Source organism: Achroia grisella, unplaced genomic scaffold (genome assembly GCF_030625045.1).
Source record: "Achroia grisella isolate CSIRO2021 unplaced genomic scaffold, CSIRO_AGI_Agris_v1 utg512, whole genome shotgun sequence".
Lineage (NCBI taxonomy): Eukaryota > Metazoa > Arthropoda > Insecta > Lepidoptera > Pyralidae > Achroia > Achroia grisella.
In genome coordinates, this window is record NW_026712906.1 from 1,377,176 (window position 1) to 1,396,169 (window position 18,994).

General features: G+C 30.8%; 2 protein-coding genes across 2 annotated transcripts in view; one reads left to right on the top strand and one right to left on the bottom strand.

Moving 5' to 3' along the window:
* Positions 1–18,994, bottom strand: part of LOC131846737 (beta-3 adrenergic receptor-like) — an 83,559-nt gene that overhangs the window by 7,308 nt on the left and 57,257 nt on the right. The window lies entirely within an intron of this gene.
* On the top strand, positions 861–9,380 carry LOC131846738 (uncharacterized). The gene is made up of 8 exons (XM_059196121.1): positions 861–1,054; positions 2,556–2,650; positions 4,664–4,788; positions 5,918–6,034; positions 7,219–7,400; positions 7,624–7,737; positions 8,330–8,784; positions 8,991–9,380. Exons 2-8 carry the CDS (start codon positions 2,601–2,603, stop codon positions 9,352–9,354), a joined length of 1,407 nt encoding a protein of 468 aa, XP_059052104.1. The 5' UTR covers positions 861–1,054; positions 2,556–2,600; the 3' UTR covers positions 9,355–9,380.

The window sequence follows — 18,994 nt, forward strand, 5'->3', positions numbered from 1 at the left end:
TAGAGAATACGGCATGGGGTTTTTAAAAATATTAAAATTTGTTAAAAGACTGCTACGCGCAAGTATTACCTTCGAATTTTCAGGCATGGCTACGGTAACCGTTTACAGTCATATGAGCAGTATGTTTACCATAGTGGTATAAAAAAGTCTACGTGGCATAATTTAAAATATTTACTATAAATACAGTATATATTGTGCCTACTTCCTCGTACCTATTGGGTTAAATTATGATTATTAAATGCAAATAGTTTCGTTGGCTCTTTATAGTGTGAAAACTTCATCCAAACTTAACCTATTTGAACGTCATTTCGCATTCAGAGGACAAATTTTCACGTCTATTTTCACATTGAAAATTCAAGACACGTTCGTGTACTACATCTACTAATATTGTTGAACATGTCTATTTATGAATACGGAACGAGAATTAGTTTATTACAAACTATATTTTAACTCAAACCAATTAAAGTATCGGTGAAATAATAACGTCATTATTACGGATACTGAATTTTGTCGTAGATAACTCAATCGCATCTATTTCAGCGGCCAAGCAGCTTATTTGAAAGTTTCTATCAGTTAAAAATGAGCATATAAGGCAGTATAAGTGACATTACAAGTTAAGAGGGCTGTCAGGTTGTTTGACAACCAATTATATAATAAAAATATATAGATATTAGTGTCTAGGTGTATTACAAAAGCAACTTATTTGTATAAATCAAAATGACAAACTATCCGCTACAATAAAGTACTTTTATTTACCATAAAATTATTAGCCTTTTTAATAATCTCAACAAACCTCTTTAGAGTTTTGTAATTATTGGACTGTAGAGTAGACTGTGATCAAATCTGAGGTCTATGTCCTGATGAATGTCTGGATTGGTGATAATTTATTTATAATGTGATTGAGAGTACACCGATAAAGTAAATTAATGTTATTATTAAATAAAGTTATTGCATTATGTTTGACAAACACAAATTTATACTAAAGGGATCGACTTAGTCATCGGCTCTTTCTAACCTAGCTTTAATAGAAGGATAATAATAATAATATTGGAAGGTAAGATTAAATTGTATATATATTTCTTATATTCAGTATTTTTATTATTATTACGTAGTTTTTAAAAATAAAACATAAAATAATTTATAGATTAAATAAATAATACAATCTTTGGACTTGCTTATTAACAAACTTTTTTATGTATTCTTGTCAACTTTAATTTTTATTAATATATAAAAGTAGATAATGATATTGGTACCTACATCATTATCGACTTTTATATCGTATAATCTAGATTAAGCATTAGTGTAGTCCAACCTGATTCAAAAGAGATGAGTCTGTCTGACTCGAGGGTTAGGTAATGAGTCAAGGGTCACAGCAGCGAACCTATAAAACTGGAAGAAGTATGAGATGTTTGGGAGAATAGAGACCTTCGGTTATCGTTTCTGTCTATTTCATCTATAAGACAAATAGCTGTAATTTTATAAAAATATATAAAACAATATATATATATTTATAATTTAACACTAATTATCCTCATATTGATTCAAAAAAACATAAAAATAAGTCTAAGTGTCAGAAACGAGATACTTGAGTTATTGAATTTGAAGATGATACAAATACGAGTATATTATATATCTGTTGTTCAGTATCCTTATCAATTAGCTTTATTTAGCTTAAAACTGGATGGCGGTTTGTAAATTGTCCAGAGATATTATTAATATTTTTTCTAATATTAAAAGTTCTATTAGTGATCCAGGAAATTTTACGTTTATGTACGTGTTAATTACGTGATAGTGCGGGACGGGATCTATAGCACAGGCATAATAATTGTAGCTACTCTAAAAGAGTCTTATATTTAGTTAATTGTATTAAGAATACCTAATGAAATTCTTAATGTACATAATATGCTGGTGTGTTTGTGCATTTGTCACGTGTTTACGACTAAACTACTTCAGTAATTAGATGGAAACTTAGGTAAATTAAATACCAGTATGCATGGGTATATGTTGTCGCAGGGCGAGTCGTACAAGTTATTACAATTTTATTTTCTTAGGTTCAGTCTACTCTTATAGACACCGCTCAATGCATAGAGCTTTAGAATGTTATTACACATATATATATAATATAAGGTTAAATATGAGATATCGTCGTCTATATTGAACTGAAGTTAATAATACTTTGATCGTTCCATTGAAAGTTATTGATTGTGTCATGTCTGAAGTAATTTATTTTATTTATTACTTTAAATATCGATGTGTTTTACTGGAATAAATTGAATTGTATATTTTTGATAAATACACATATAAATATTATTCCGATGATAGCGGGCTCGCTTCCTCGCTCGGTACAAATATGGATTTAGGAGTATGATTGTTTGTATTAGTCTGGGTGTTTTCTATGTACCTATATACAAACGAATTTATAAAAAAAAATGGTATATCTATCAAGTGTGTAGTATCCATAACACAATCTTTGCTTTGGACTATATAGCGCTGTGTGAATTGTCAAGGGATATTATTATTAATCACATATGTATATTAATCTCTTCGATTTCCAGTCATCCCAATATAATTATAAATGGGCCGGAATTTAGACCATCATAATGTGTTGCATCTTTACATGTTGTGGTTGGATGATTGATCTGTTACAAAGGTAAACATAATTTCAATACTCAAAGATAAATCATTATAGGCCATTCATATATTACGCTACATCATCATCTGCTTCTTTTTTATCCCATTTTTTGGGGTCGGTGTAATATGTTTTTCTCTTCCATTCATCTCTATTCGCAGTCATCTCATTATTTTCTTAAAATATCATCTTTCACATAGTCTATCACTTTTTCGGCCTTCCTCTGCTCTTATAATCCTCCACATTCACATGTAACACCTTCCTTAAAGTATTATAAATTACACCACATATTAACAAATTATAATTAATATTATTATGCCTTTTTCTCTGGTCCATTCATACTTTACCAATTTCTGACTTTACTACCCAAAGGTTAACTGGAAGATAAGATTGCTTATGCGATAAGACCGCCTGTATCTTTACTCTAAAGTATATTTTTTTTTTTACTTCTGGTTCGTCTGGGGAGTTCATAAATAAAATAATAAATAAGGGTGTCGACAAAATGTAATATTGTATATAACAAGCTGGAGCAGTCACAAATATCTTATAAAAAAATTATGACATCTAGGACGCTTGCCACCCTCCTGGGAGGGGTCTTAGATCCTGTAACATCACATCTCAATTTTAGTATTATAACACGAAATTTTAACTCGTAAAAATATCTTCTTTTTTTGTCGGCTCCTTATAATAAATGATATGAAATATAGGAAAAGTCTTCCATAAATAATAACTTTGAAAGAATTTGGGTATAAACTTCTTGGGTTTTTAATCAGTGAGATATATGTTTCACTAATGGAACAGTAAGTCTTAAGTTAAAAAATCTTTATTTTAAATAGAATTTATTTGGTCCATTGTTAATTTATGAGTATATATAGGTACATATATATATAGGTTATATTATGCTATCTATATATATTTGTAACTAGACCACAGAATATGTAAATAGTAGGTACCTATATAATGTAGACTATTATATATTTAAATCAAGTAAAATACGTTTCTATTAATGACAGTGACTACAATCTAAATCTTCATTTAACAATTACCATATCTCTATGTAATTACGTAGAGATTGTTCGCTTTATTACATTCTATATCCATTCCAAGCAATAATATGAGAGTTGTTGACAAACTAAATTTAATATTCCTAAATGAGTTTCGTCTCGTCTTATTGATTGCTTCACTGGGAGAGTACTTTATTGTACATAATATATAGGATACAAGCTTTTACCATTCTTATCAATCTTAGCTTATTATACGAAAATTGGTTTCCCCATTCCTTTTCATGGTAACATAATCAGATAGATAAAATACGCGAGCAGGTGTTGTTCTACATCCGGCTTTGGTTTATTTATTAAGCTTATGAACGAACAAACCTATAGATAAATTTTATTCTAAGTAATAAGAATGTAAATAATAAAAAAAGTTAGATCAATATGAAATAGAATCATTGTTGTCCGCCTAAAGAATTATTTTTCATAAAATTTCCAACATTACATAAAAGAGATATTTACCATTTTATAATTATAAACAACTGTTAAATATTTTTTAAACAGTTGTATTCATATTGTGCTTGGCGTGTCCTATTATTATAATAATATGTTCTTTGATCTTTTTGTTTTACTTCACCTTATATAAGCAAGTTTAAATTCTCGCCTGAGGCAACAACAGAAGATTGGAATTCTTTCACGCTTCTTAGGCAACGACTAAATTTTAAACTCTATTTGAATACTTTCGTAGGTTAAAGTTTTTTAATGTAACTGGTAAGACAAATAGGCTGATGGTCTACGTGATGGCAAGATACTATAGGTGCCCGTTGTCTATAAATATCAAAAAAGGCCTAAAAAGAGGTGGATGGACTATGTGAAAGAGGATATGGTAAGAAAGGGAGTAAAGAGATGACTGCGAACAAAGATGAATGGAAAAGAAAAACATATTAGGCCGACCCCAAATATTGGGATAAAGAAGAAGCAGATGAGGATGATTGATATATTTATATATTATTTATATTATATATAAGTTCATTATACATAGGTTATGGACTTTCACGATGTCTTGCTGCATCAGCTCGGCTGTTTGCTGCGTCATAATCACCGCCTCGCTTTCCGGCGTAGCTTTAGGATACAATTACTCGCTAGCTGAATACATCGACTTGAAAGGTTCGTACTTTTTTTATAAAACGTGGTAAATTATGTGGTATTAGAATAGAATAGAATAGAATGGAATAGAAAATCATTTATTCAAATAAACTTACATTGAAGCACTTTTGAATAGTCATAACATTTTTTTTTTTTAATCTACCCCTCATTCGGAATGCTGTCTCATCACAAGAAGAACAATCCAGAAACTTGTGTGTTGCTCTTTTAAATAATTTATTCTTACTTACAATTTAAGTTTAAGTGTGTGAATACAAACCACCGATTAGTACTAATTCAATGAAATATCAAAAAGAAAAAAATATTGAATAATATATAATCAGAAATCAGTCATAGTGATTGACCAGTCCCGACAAGCAGCACCCGTTCACGAGATGACGGATGAGCCAGCCATCACTGCGCTCGACCATATTTTAGGGAGCCCAATGACCCGGCCCACCACGCCGCCACAAGTATGGACATTTTAGTGAGCATGACTACTCAAAACACTAGACCACGTCCTTCACAATTGCCATCTGATGTTTATAGTATTCACATTTCACATAAGAATATGCGGCAATTAATACAAAACCCGCTACGCTTTCATATTTCTAAAATAATTGAATCAAGAAAGCAATGAGATAAACAAATTATAACGTTGTATGCTAATAAACTAATTATTTACTTGATATGTTATAAAAATTAATTTATAATAAATCAATTTTTAATTTTTTTTTATAATGAATATCATTTTCATCTGCTTTAATTTCGTATTAATTTTGTTGTGTATACGATATACATATATTTACGATTCGTCTGAGTAACAGTAGTTTGATGTAACAGTACAATACTTTAAACGTTAGGTAAATCTGTATTCTGAGATCGTTAGTTATTACTAACCTTAACTACTACGTGGTTGTAGTGTGGGAGTAGGGCCAGTGTTAATTGAAACACAACATACATAGATTTATTAAAGACACTAAAGATAGATTAATATAAACACACTATCACTAAATCAAGATACCTACAGAGGAAGCCATCGTTAATTTCAGATTTGGACCAACATAAAAGCAGAATTATATTGCTCTGTTGGCTAATGTTGCAATATCATATTTATTATGGTTTAGGTATTAATTTGTATAATTATTTTCAGAGACGAATGTGTCTGTATATCTGAAACGAGGTGTGTTCGATGACGAGATCGCGGATGATATGGATTGGAGACGAAGTGGTCATATGCCTGTGGCTGGCCATATCGGCGAAGCTAATCGTAAGCATCATTAGTTCTAAATACGTAACATGGACTAGTTCAATAATAAGAGCGGGAAGGAAGATTTGATCAAAGATTTATAGTGGAGAAATGCTGTATGTTGTAATTACAATAAAAAAATAACGTAAATGTCTTTATCGATAACGCCGTGGAATGTTCGAGAAGAAAGTGTATATTTTTTTAAACCAGGAATAAAATAATGAAATTATACCAGCGTTCTACGTTCGGCATTCCATTTTCATGAATAATAATATTTTAAGAAATATTTAATAGCGATTACAATCATAAGGGGTAATAATTTTCTTGTGTATAACTTTCCATAATACTGCCTTTTTCCGAATACGCTGGTACCGTAGTTATATATACGTTATAGTATGTGCTGTGAAAAATTACTTCTAATGCAATCATAATTTATAATTAGAACTATTTGCAAACAGTCACCTCTTTTTATACTCGCCTGCTCATCAAAACAACCAATCAACGGTCGACTGCTTTTATTAAGCTTCTTTTTTTATGAAGGTGTTTTGATTTGTGTTTTATCCCCACACTTGCCCCTTACGACAATTTGGAGATAAAATAGAATGATGATAAATTATATTTTTACTCCATCTGAATACGGACGATAGTTATACTGAAACAATTTATTTATATACTAGGTAATTTTTTATTCCTACTTTTAATCTTACCATTTAATACGTTAAAAATTTTATGACATGAAATTTGCATTCCTGTCGTCAAAGTCGTCTAATTATACATGTTTCAATCTTTTGTATAATGCACGATGGCAAGTAACGCGGTGAATGGATTTGGGCAGACCATCCTATTGGGCTGTGCCTTAACTATCACCCTCCCTGCCTGCCATCACAAGTTATTCTACACTATATACATTTTAGATGATGTAACCGCTTTAATCTAATATTCTACACAATGATGAGGTTGAGTAGATACAGGTTAAAAGTCTGGTTTTGATTTTTTTTTAATATAACTTGAATAGTAAGGGGTAACCGTCACCTATATATATGAAGAGCACCACGAACATCACATTATCACGTCATACCTGTGATACCACTCATGTGTTCCCATTCTGGAGGACTAAAATATTATTGTATTATTATATAGCAAATTACGAAAGCAAAAACAGACGTGAAATTATTTTTTTTTTTGTAATGAATGAAATTATTAAGTTAGAACCGGAGCTCCAGAAGATGAGGAGGCTACATTACCGTCTGGTCGAAGACTAGATGATTCAGTATTTCAGTCCGACGAGCAGAACAGGTACGAAGGGTCTTTGATGAAATTGACCGCAAGGGCTCCCGACCCGAGCACTACAACAGACGGTTTTACGGAAGATCCAATGATGGCCGAGGTAAATTATTATATAGTACATAAAATTTAACTAATAATAAGAATAATAATATATCAGAATGTATTGGCTCTTAACCAAATTAACAAAAAAATCATCCTTCGATTGAAACAGTTAACAAAGCCAGCTACTTGGCGACAGAAATACATAACACAAAGTTACCCACGCAAACCAATTTGTACAGTTTAATCGTAATGAAAATGCTTATTATTCATTCCCTTTTCAGATAATTGAAAAATATCCAAAAGGTTCCCTCGATCAGATAAAAGCAATCCACAGTCTCATGAATATGAGGAAATTTAACAATCCGCAGCACACTACCGTAAAATATTTAACAACTGTAAGTCTTTGTAAGCTAATCTTACCTAACATTGTCGATGCATACATACAATTGAATCCCGGCGTCGTTCAGATAAAAACACCTTATAACTAATAACAAAGTAACTATTGTTTTCTTATTGAATAAATAAGAAAACAATAGCTACTGAAAGCTCTAATATCTTGAAGAATAAATAATACAAAACTAACAAATATAATTTGTAGTGTAATGAATATTTTTCAAAAGTATAGGTAATGGTAACATTTTCTTTCCAAAAACACCTAGTTCAATCGTAACGAAATTGTTATAAGAACAAAACGAGAATTTATAAAGCCTCTTTTACAAAGAGAATCATTATATTGAAACAGTATTGGATAAGATATCGCGTAACATGTATACAAATATAAACAAATGGAATATCTGTCTTTTCGAAGTAATTGGAAAGTAAATAGTAATTGCCACAAATAATGTAATCACTATAAGGTTTATTTTTATGCTAGAATGACATATACGCAGGTGGGCCACCTGATGGTAACTGGTAAACGTCATTAACTCTAGATATTTTGTATTTATGAGCTTAAATGCCATAGTCAACGTTCTTTATTCATTTCAGACGACAAATAATTATGACGAAAGATTTGCAGCACCGTATGGTCCTGGCTTTCTTGAAGGTGCTCCACATCCGAATCCTATAGCTGGGCAACGTAGACTGATGGATGGGCCTGACGCGCTTCATCACATGAATATTAACCCAGCCAGATTCGCTGTCCCTGATCAAAATATCGGCTCTAGAAGCAATTGGTACTACCCAAAAGTTTCAAAGAAACTCCCGTTTGACTACTACGATTTACACGTCAACTATAATACAAAATATCAATATCCAGCGCCTTTCACATTTAGAACAGGTCCAAAAAGACCAACCCGGCCATCAACTAGACCAACACCATCACTAACTACTATGAAATCAACGAGGAGAACAGCGGATGATTCCAATTTTATGAAAACCAGCATCACTTATCTACCGGAGAAATTAAAGGAAGATATTTTAAACAATTTTGTTTTACCAAGGTTAGTTTTGGGTATTCGTAACTTTGTAAGTTCTATATTAATAATAATAGTTTGGAATTATATACCCTTTGAACAATGAAAGAATTTCTCAAATCTACGATATTATGTACAAAAGATTATTGTGTCATGAATATTTTGGCAAAAGAATTAAATTAGTTTGAGTCATGACAGGTCCTGTTAATACTTTAGATATTATTAATTTCTAGCTATACGAACAAAGATATTATGAATTCCAATAAAGAAAAGAATAAATCGGATGAAGACTACGAGGAAGATGCAAAGGGTTTCCCAGTTAGAAAGAAGAGAGACAACTCTAAAACTGACATTTCTAATTTGTCCAAAGTCAACGGTACTACATCTCCATCAACGAAACTACAGGAAACTATAACAACTCTGTTTGGTGGAAAACGAAAAGAAAAGCTTCTTTCAACTATATTTGCAGATAAATTGCTGAATGTACAGCTGAACTTAAGAACAAATAAAAAATTTGACTTAGAAATGTATAATTATAAAAATATAAATGACAATCATTCAGTTTCAAAGAGAAAAGACGTATTGTTGAAATTGTAAGTTCAATAAAATCTACGCCTATGCCTTGATGATTTTTTGTCCTTGTTTTTGATTAATTGATTTGATGTTTGTGTAATAAACTTTAATAACATATTTTACTGTCAATTTATTTTTCTTTTATAGCGAGCTAGTCCTTCACAGTTTTCATGTTATATTATATAATATAATAATAATATCACACAACAATTCACACGTCCTGTCCCAAGCTAAGCAGAACTTGTATTATATTATAGTTACTAGACAACTGATGTAAATACGTACACACATTACAATATTTACTTGTAAATTATATTATATAATATATAACTCCTGAATACAAATGTTTGTACTCGTACCGTGCGAGAAATCGAACCCGCGAGCATTGGATGTAAGGCGGTATGCTAAACCGCTAGACTACCGAGGCCATTATGTACTTCTGTGTCATAGATTTCACTTCAAAGCAGAGTTCGATCAAGTTGAATACAATGTATTGTATTTGAGTCCTTTCAGTTCGTCGTAGTTACTGCAATTCTGTTCGCTCTGTATATTTTAGCGACCGTAATATTTATTGTTCTGTGTTGTATCAGCAAATAAATGTATCGGAATTACACATTTGGACGTATGCAGCTGTTTGATAGTAACATTGTGCATAGTTTTATCGTTTATAGTTTCACGTTTAACTGTAGGTACTGTTTGTCTAAACCAATAATTATTTCTAATTTTTACCTTCCTACTCTATTGCATACGAAATACAATATATTCATTCCATACTGATTCCAAAAGTTGCATTTTCATGTAGTTTTCAATAAATATATAGAACATAACTAACTACTAGGTAGCTAAGACACAATATAATTAAAATTAATACAATTTAGCTTAATAAACTGGAATTAAGTAATATATGCGTTACTTATTCACATTTGATTTTGTTTATTCATTCATTTGAATATTTCTTTTATTATCTTTAACAAGAATATATCAGAAAACGAAATCAGATTTCCTTATTAGATTACTGTACAGTTCAATCATTATTATGTCTGTCAAGATCCTTTTGCTTAATGGCTACAGGTAAACACAAATAAATATATAGTAAAATACTTTATTTTCACGCAAGATTTGTCCTTTGTCTGTTCATTCAACCATTTTATTAGTTCGATCTTTGAAAAACAAATCGCCCTGCTGTCTCAAATAAATCCCGCTGTCTGATAGATGTATAATAATGAAATCTTGTGTTTGTATATTTTCTATTCAAACGAAGCCATAGAAAATAGCTCTTCTATATCTATAGTAATATAATAAAGAGAGAGGGAGTGAATTTTGTTATAAGGAAAATAAACTCACTGCACCGATTTGAGAAATTATTTCAATGTGGATGTACCTACATGTAAATGACTATGTATAGTGCTCAAAATTATGATTATTTAAATTCTATTCTATTTTTCGTTTTTAAGTTATATAATATTTTATATGGGATTTAAATACATTTTTTAATAACTGAGGTTTCTTAAAGACTATATTTTTATATTTAGTTATAAGAGAAACTACGATCTCTGATGGTAAAAGGCATATAATTTTACACATTAACAACAAAAATGGAACAAAGCACATTCACATTAACAACAAATAAATTTTAAATATTTTACATATTTAAAATTTATTTATAAAAAATATAATTATCATATAATAAGGTGCCTTATGCACAACATTATTAATTTTATGCTAGTCAAATTCAAAATCATTTATTGCCATACGATGTTTCGGCTTAATTTCTGACGGCCTCGGTGGTCTTGCGGTTTACCTTAATTTGTTTAGCTTCCTTCCAATGGTCGCCGGTTCGATTCCTCGCACGACACAAACATTTGTATTGATAATATAATATACGATTGTTTGTGTCCATCTGGGCGTTTTCTATGTATAATAATTAAGACTTTACGAAAAAAACATTGTTATGTATTTGTATCAGTTAACTAGTACCCATAACACATGCTTAATCTAGCTTAACTTGGGACTAGATGGCACTGTGTGAATTGTCCTAAGATTTTTATTATTTTTCTTCTCAATTTTCACCGGTATCTTTGCTATGTACGGGTCTCAGCCTAAGTATTTAACAAGATTATATTTTTACGTGTTACTCTTATTATTATTATTATTTCTGCTTACCTATTTGAGATAGACGAATTATTTTGAAAATAAATAACTACAAGTAACTTTGCCATTAATTATACAGTACAAGGTTTACATTATAAAAACTATATTGTTTGCTGTGGAATTTGCTGCATGAATAAAAATCTTTAATTACACAGCTCACAAAGGCGACTTGCAATCTTTTTCATTTTTATTCAATGTAAACTGGGTTCGCTTGTGTACAATTTCTTTTATTTACTAAGGATATATTCGAAAAATAATGGTGCAAAAGTAATCTATAATAATATTATAAATGTGAAATTGTGTCTACCTGTTTATCGCCTTTTAATTAAATAAGATATGGAAATATATTATAATATTACGGTAAAAAAATAAAAAAATAGTCGTTGTCGTGTGTAACTGCTAGTAAGTAAATACCATTAATATTATACCAGATTAAATTAGGTGCTATCTACCCAATTTTATCATATAATTAACTTAACCTAACAATATATTTTAAATTAAATGTATATAAGATTATACGATATTATACGATTGCAAAAAGACGAACAATATGTTTATATATGTCTAAACTTATATTATCTATTATATTTATCTATTCAACGATAACTAGTACTCCGTGAGAAAACTGTCATTAGAATTCGAGCTATAAATTTAAAGTTTCTCGATAAAAGTTGTAGTCGTAGATCTTAGAGACAAATGTAACAACTTAAAACACAGGTACATTACTAAGTGGCTGCTTATAAAACAAAACTTTTCAATATAGTGAAACATGGAACGCATTCCAAGTATGTTTAGAGAGATTGTACATTTTTAATAGATTTTTATGAATGTTTATGGCGACATTTTTATAAAATTTGAATTATGAACAAATTAACGCTCCATATGACTGCTGTTGCCTATACTAAAAATATCACTTATATTTGATTGTGATTTATTTTCAACCTACAGTTGTTGTTAAATTTTTAGATAGCACCGTATAGATATCATTCATTCGTCTTCGCATAGTATAAAATGAACACGCTTCCGCTGTCTGTTCTCTTAGATCTTTTAAACCACGCAATAGATTTAAATGCACTTTTTAGCAATAGATAGAATTATTTAACAGAAAACTTTATACGAATAATACATGTACACCTGTGCGAAGCCAGGGCTAGTCATTAATAAATGTACAAACTCACGGATTAGCATTCTTAATTATGTTCTCATAAAAATGTTAATTAATAATGGCTGTTCAACCCTATTAGGGTTGACGATTAGGTAAATATGACAATATAATTTGCTAGTCAGCTCAGAACATTTCGGTTTAATAACATCTGCCTGAACTTATCTCCCACTGCAGACATGGTAATTTCACTTGAATGTCTAATTTGACCTGGTAAACACCAATGTAAACATCTCGATTCATTTTGTTTAACTTGAATAATATTTCTTGAACTGAATTCCGATTTGTATGTATATTTGTTTGCTGAAAAATATATGTTTGTACGGAATTTACACTGACCAGCAAAATTGGTAGGTATATGCCTGCGAGCTAGGTGAGACAAGTACGGAGGACACAACTAGAGGACGAAATGCATATTGACTTAAGTTTTTTTTATTAAGAATTACAATTTATATAGCATAGAGATAGGGATAAACGATTTTCCGGTTCACCTGATGGTAAGTGATTATCGCCGCACTTGAGAATAAGAAGGTGACCACAACATGGTTGTGCGTGGCAAAAAGTTTCTAGATCACTGCACTATGGAGGACCGGATGATCAGGAGGTTTTTAAAATATTAATAACTAATTAAAGATATGACACACCTCATCAATGAATTAATAAAATGTGACGAATGTTGATGGGGTAAGTCGGCACCTCACATTCGAAGCCTGAGTGGAGTCGATTTCAACAATTTTCTTAGAAGTGCATCCAACGCAGAACGCTGATAGTGCGGTATGATGTGGCTATAAGAGTGATGCACACTAAGTAATCTTAGGGTTATCATAGTATATACCAATCCTGTGACTTCGTAACAGTAAAACTTTTTTGTTTATAAACCGATTGAAATTAAACAATAAGTCTTATGTAATATTATATTATCTGTGGTTATGTTAATAAACTAAATAATAAACTCTCCCAATCATACTTTTTCTCGTCCATCTTTTATATACTCACAGATAATATTTTTTTATTCTTGTATTTGTTTAGCGTTATGTCCTTAAACAAAACAAGCTTTAATAGTATTAGTGAACATTAGTAAATGTCAGATGATAATTAAAATATGAATAGTATTATAAATATTCCATTAGCAAATATCGGACCCATAAATTAACGAACTGTTAAAAAGCCCCTAGCCGAAGCGGATGTCTAAAGTCTACTCCTACCTTATTAAGTATAATCTTGAATAATAAAGATTATTTAAATAATGCTATTCTACCAAGAAATAATTTCTAACAGCATTAGGGCCGACGAAAACGCTTGCGTTTCACGTTGTCTACAAAATATTGGAGTCGGAGAATTCTCATAACTTAAAACTGGAATGACGGTGTAATTCCACGTCTAATCTCAGGCGTAGTTAACGAGGCGCGGAAAGTGGTGGCATGGATGAGTGGCCAAGATTGCAGGTACGGTGACATAGTCAAGATGGCCGACTTTGCTAAGATGGTCGAGATATCGCATGCTAAGGTAGATAAGTCCGAGATGCGTACTTCAAAATTTTAAATGAACCTATTGGAGATGATATACTAAATATTTAATTACGTATGTCTACCTTTACCTACCTATTTCAGCAGTAAAGCGACTTGCTTTGTAAGCTGTGTTTTAGGTAAGATAAGATAGGATAAGAGGCATGATATCTTTGTCCTTCGGAATTGCAAAGCATCAGCGCACGGGTATCATATGATAAGGTGATGACCGTAATGCTTAATAAACGCTAAAGGTACCGGTTACTACTCTACATCAGGTGAAACGTCCTCTTTTTTGCCATCCCAATGACATAAAAAACCAGTAACATCAAAATGAATGTTTATTTATATTGTAGTTGCCTTGATATTATGGCAGATTAAGGCGAATGCTTGTGCCGACATAGTTATATAAAATACACTCATATTAATATAGTTAGTTGTTATTTTCTAGAAAAAGCGTTTTTACACCGAGTGCTCTTTATAGCTGTTACGTTTATTGCAAGCATTAAATCTACGTCATACCCTTGGTATGGAAAATACCTTGAGGTCAGAAATAGCAAGACACCCGACTCTTGGGATCTATGACACGATATTAATTATTGTACCAAGCGACTTTGATCTACCCTTATTAATTTAGATTCAACACCTCTCGAAGAACAAATGAAGGGTTTAGAAAAGTATTTTATCATAGTTTAGAACTTTTTTTGATGGTTGTACTCTATAATGAACTATATATATTTTTAATTTTTCCATTCCGCTCTTGTCCGCTATAGACAGTCAAATATATAGGTAATACTACTTCCTCTCTAGCGTGACGACCTATATGTCGCATTTTTTCACTAATAAACCGAGTGAAAAGATGTGAACAAAATAATTTAAACCTTATATACAAATAAACTTGGTATTATTTTTAAAGTTTTCGTTAATACTTCCAATTTCTTATTTCATTACTTAGAGATGTTAGATATTGAAAAGTGACATCACGAAATTTAGGATCCTATATTATACAATGTCTTTGTCAATCCCCTCTCACTACGTGTGATGTAATTTATCGGTGCTTACTTGTTTACAAATCCTACATCGCGCATCGGTTAAACCGAATATTTAGCATCAAAATATTAAATAAGTGCTCCAGATATTTCGATGCTATTATCAAAATTTTAAGCACGGACATACTTGTAAGAGCATCTAATTATCGGGAACTAATAAACAATCTTTGAACAAAATCTACCGATAGAATTGTAATCACCACAACGAACAGTCGCCAAAAATCCCGTAGACTATAACTAAGTTCAAAATCGTATTATTATTGATACAATTATTTAAGACACCATTACCTAAATCAATAAATGTAATATTGTGTGTAAAGGTATTTCTGTGATAAATGTTAAAATTTCATGCTCAAGAGAATAGACCCCATAAATCCCTGTCTAATAGACATATTCGCCACTAAGCCAAAAAGGTCGGCAAAAAACCTATTCTCTCCAAAACCGCAATCCTACAATACAAGAGAATGTAGAGTATTACTCATATAAACAAAACATAAATAGATATTTTGAAATCTGTATTCATTCTGATACCTACTATAAATGAGAAGTGAATTCATCCTACTTTGTATCAACTATTTTAGAACTAAACGGCTACTAATGAAATTGGACATACAAGGCGAATATTTTTCTCTAAACTATTCTGGAAGAGTCGAAGTAGGGGATGAATTTTGTATAGGGAATCAATCATTTCTGAATTAAGATTATATCTCTTATTTCTAAAAAAATAAAAATAAATATAGCCAAGTGGAATTACCAATTTATAAAATAAAATTCCAAGCACACGAAGTCACGAACATCAGCGTTTATCTTATATACATGTATAAGATATTAGCCGACAAGCCGATCCATTCAAAATTCAGAGAAGGGCCTCATTATAAGTGCTTTCATAACTGCTTAATCGAGGATCTAAATTTATCGAGATTGATAGGCATAAGTAGCCATTAGCTATATAAAATTCTATTACTATATTAGACTATCTCTGACATGACTGTAAGAGATATATATAGAAATCAGACTGTACATTTTATTTAGAGGAACAGCCTTCCCGTAACATAAATTTAAGGCCGACGCGATTCCTTCATATACGTAGCGAGCATTAACTAATAACTAACTAAATAATTAATACTTACAGAGTTATAAGCTAAAATTGATCGCACGAGTTTTGTTTTAATTAATCACACTTGGTTTAATTCAGACAGATTAACACTGGTTGAACATAACTGCCTCAGGTCACAACCTCAAATTCATTAAACAAAGAGCCCATCTTTCTCATTTTGTTAATGTAGGTACTATAAAAGGGACAGTACACGCTCCATAAATAGAATTTCCAAATGGTAAAACATCAAAGGTGTAATATCAAATTTTAGGAACGGAATGTCATTTGCAATTAGATTGTCTGGCCTATTGTACAATGATATTTATTTTGATATACATATAACAGTTGTCACGTAACTAGATATTCGCTATTGATTTTATATCTATTATCAAAGCATTTAAAATTTTGTTTTATAGAGTCTTTATACGCTTACAAAAAGAATGGTCATAATACATTCTGATTGCTAATAAAAGATATTCCGTAACACTCGTAGGCATATACAAAACAATCGCATTGCTAATCTTGGTCTTTTTATCGGTATATGTTTTATTTTTTATTATATTACGAGTATATTTTGGAAAAAATGATTGTGACTGGAGCGGGATCACTATACAACTATTTTATAAAAAAAAAAAAGTACTTAAAAGTAATTGTATGTGTATATTTCTTAAGGAAGGAAGAATTCTCATAAGGAAGTCAAAAGTGACTAATAAAAAAGAGGTATTAAAATAATCAAATATTTATAAAAATAATGGTGGACAAGCCGCTACCAACAGATGTCTTCCAAGAGCTCTAAACCAACAGGCTGTAGGTATACATGCATCTTATGATTCGTATACATTCCCACTCATATTACGGAGTATTAGATTAAAAATATAAATATGCCTGCTTCCAGTTTAGATCCGTAATTACTAAATTAACAGATCTATAAATTTACGTTGTGCTTGTTTGTAAAACCTTGAAAATATAGACGACTGATAGGCATTCGTCTAAGAATTCAGATATTATTAAATTGAACATTCACTGATAACCAACTTTTAATGTGGTTACGGAGCTTGCCATACCTCGTTTTCATCGCACAGTAACAATTGGAAATAAAAACCTATACCAAGCCGCCTATTCTTAATCTTAAATAGCTATATGTATAGAAATATCTTCTTCTTATTCTGTTATCCTCTATCCCTCTTAGCTTGTTCCTAATTGCGAGGTTTTTAATTTATTAATTTAATAAATATCACATACTACTTACATATATGTATATATTAATATAAAATAAATAATAAAATATTAAGTAAAAACCACTTAATATTTTATTATTTATTTTATATTAATATATACCATATATGTAAGTAGTATATGATATTTATTAAATTAATATTACTCTTCTTTTATTATTACTTCTCTATTCCATTAAAGCATCAACTACCACTTTCTGTGTTTTCCTCAAAAGTTGTCTGGAAGATTAGGTATGCTTATACGAAAAGACAGCTGTTTCTTATTACTCTAATTACTATGCTTTGTAATTTACTTCTGGTACAATAAAGAGTTAAGAAATAAATAAATAAAGCAGTTTTTCCTACAGTGGTATTAATTGATTATTAAGGAGGCCCATCGACTTTTCGGTCGTGTGAAGAAAACATGACCCAATGTTTTCTTCATATTTCCCGATGGAATTAGATTGATACTTTACCAGAATAAAAAGTAGCGTGTCTTTCTAAGGTCCTCAAACTTAACGAAGTGTAACGACAAATCCAAAGTTCGGGAGAATAAAGGTCAAATACATTTCTACATTTACGTATCTGACGTAATTCACCAACGGGTAAATACACAGTCTTACTTTCCAATGGGAGGGAGTTTGAATCCTTTACAATAAAGACATTTATATTCATGAGTTTTGTATTGGTCTGGTAATGTTGCGGTGTATTTAAAAAAAAATATTTATGTATATCCATCACATGTCTAGTTCCTGTAATATAAACTCTAATTGACAAAACATTATGGTTTTTGATAAAATTGAAATATCAAACAAACTGTCTTAGCACCACAGACGTCACGTAATCATGTGACACTTACGTTATCTGTCCTACATCACCTTTCCGGAAGATACACATATTACAAAGCAAGCTGTTTCGCGGCTAAATACCCTCGCGTACAACTTTATAATCTTTATATGTATATTATTACATCTTATATACATATACTATAGATAAAACAATTATTATGTGTTAAATAAATAAATATACTCTGAAGAATATATAGAATATATACATACATGCCTAATCATTTTTATTCTCCAATATTGGTTGTATCCCATACGCGACACAACTTTGACTCCACAGTTTCTCTGGCACATATAATATATTTGGTTTTGCTAATTTCAGTATTAATTATACAAAAATATTAAATTATTCCATAATACAATCCACAGAACGATAAGGACGTTATTAACCCGTAACATGTACCTACGATTGTACAAACATATATTCAATTGAAGAAAAGTACTAAAGTTTTAATTAACTTTCAAAATTCAATTAAAACTAGCAGGAAACGCATCTTTGAGATAAGACATGACTGTGTAAACCCAAATAGGAGGAGCATAAACGCAAACCGCAGCTTCCTGCTGTGCTTATGTGCAACTGCATTTGTTTTAATTATTTCAGTTTTTCTAGCTTCTTAGAAAATCTAAAAAAAAATTTCTTTG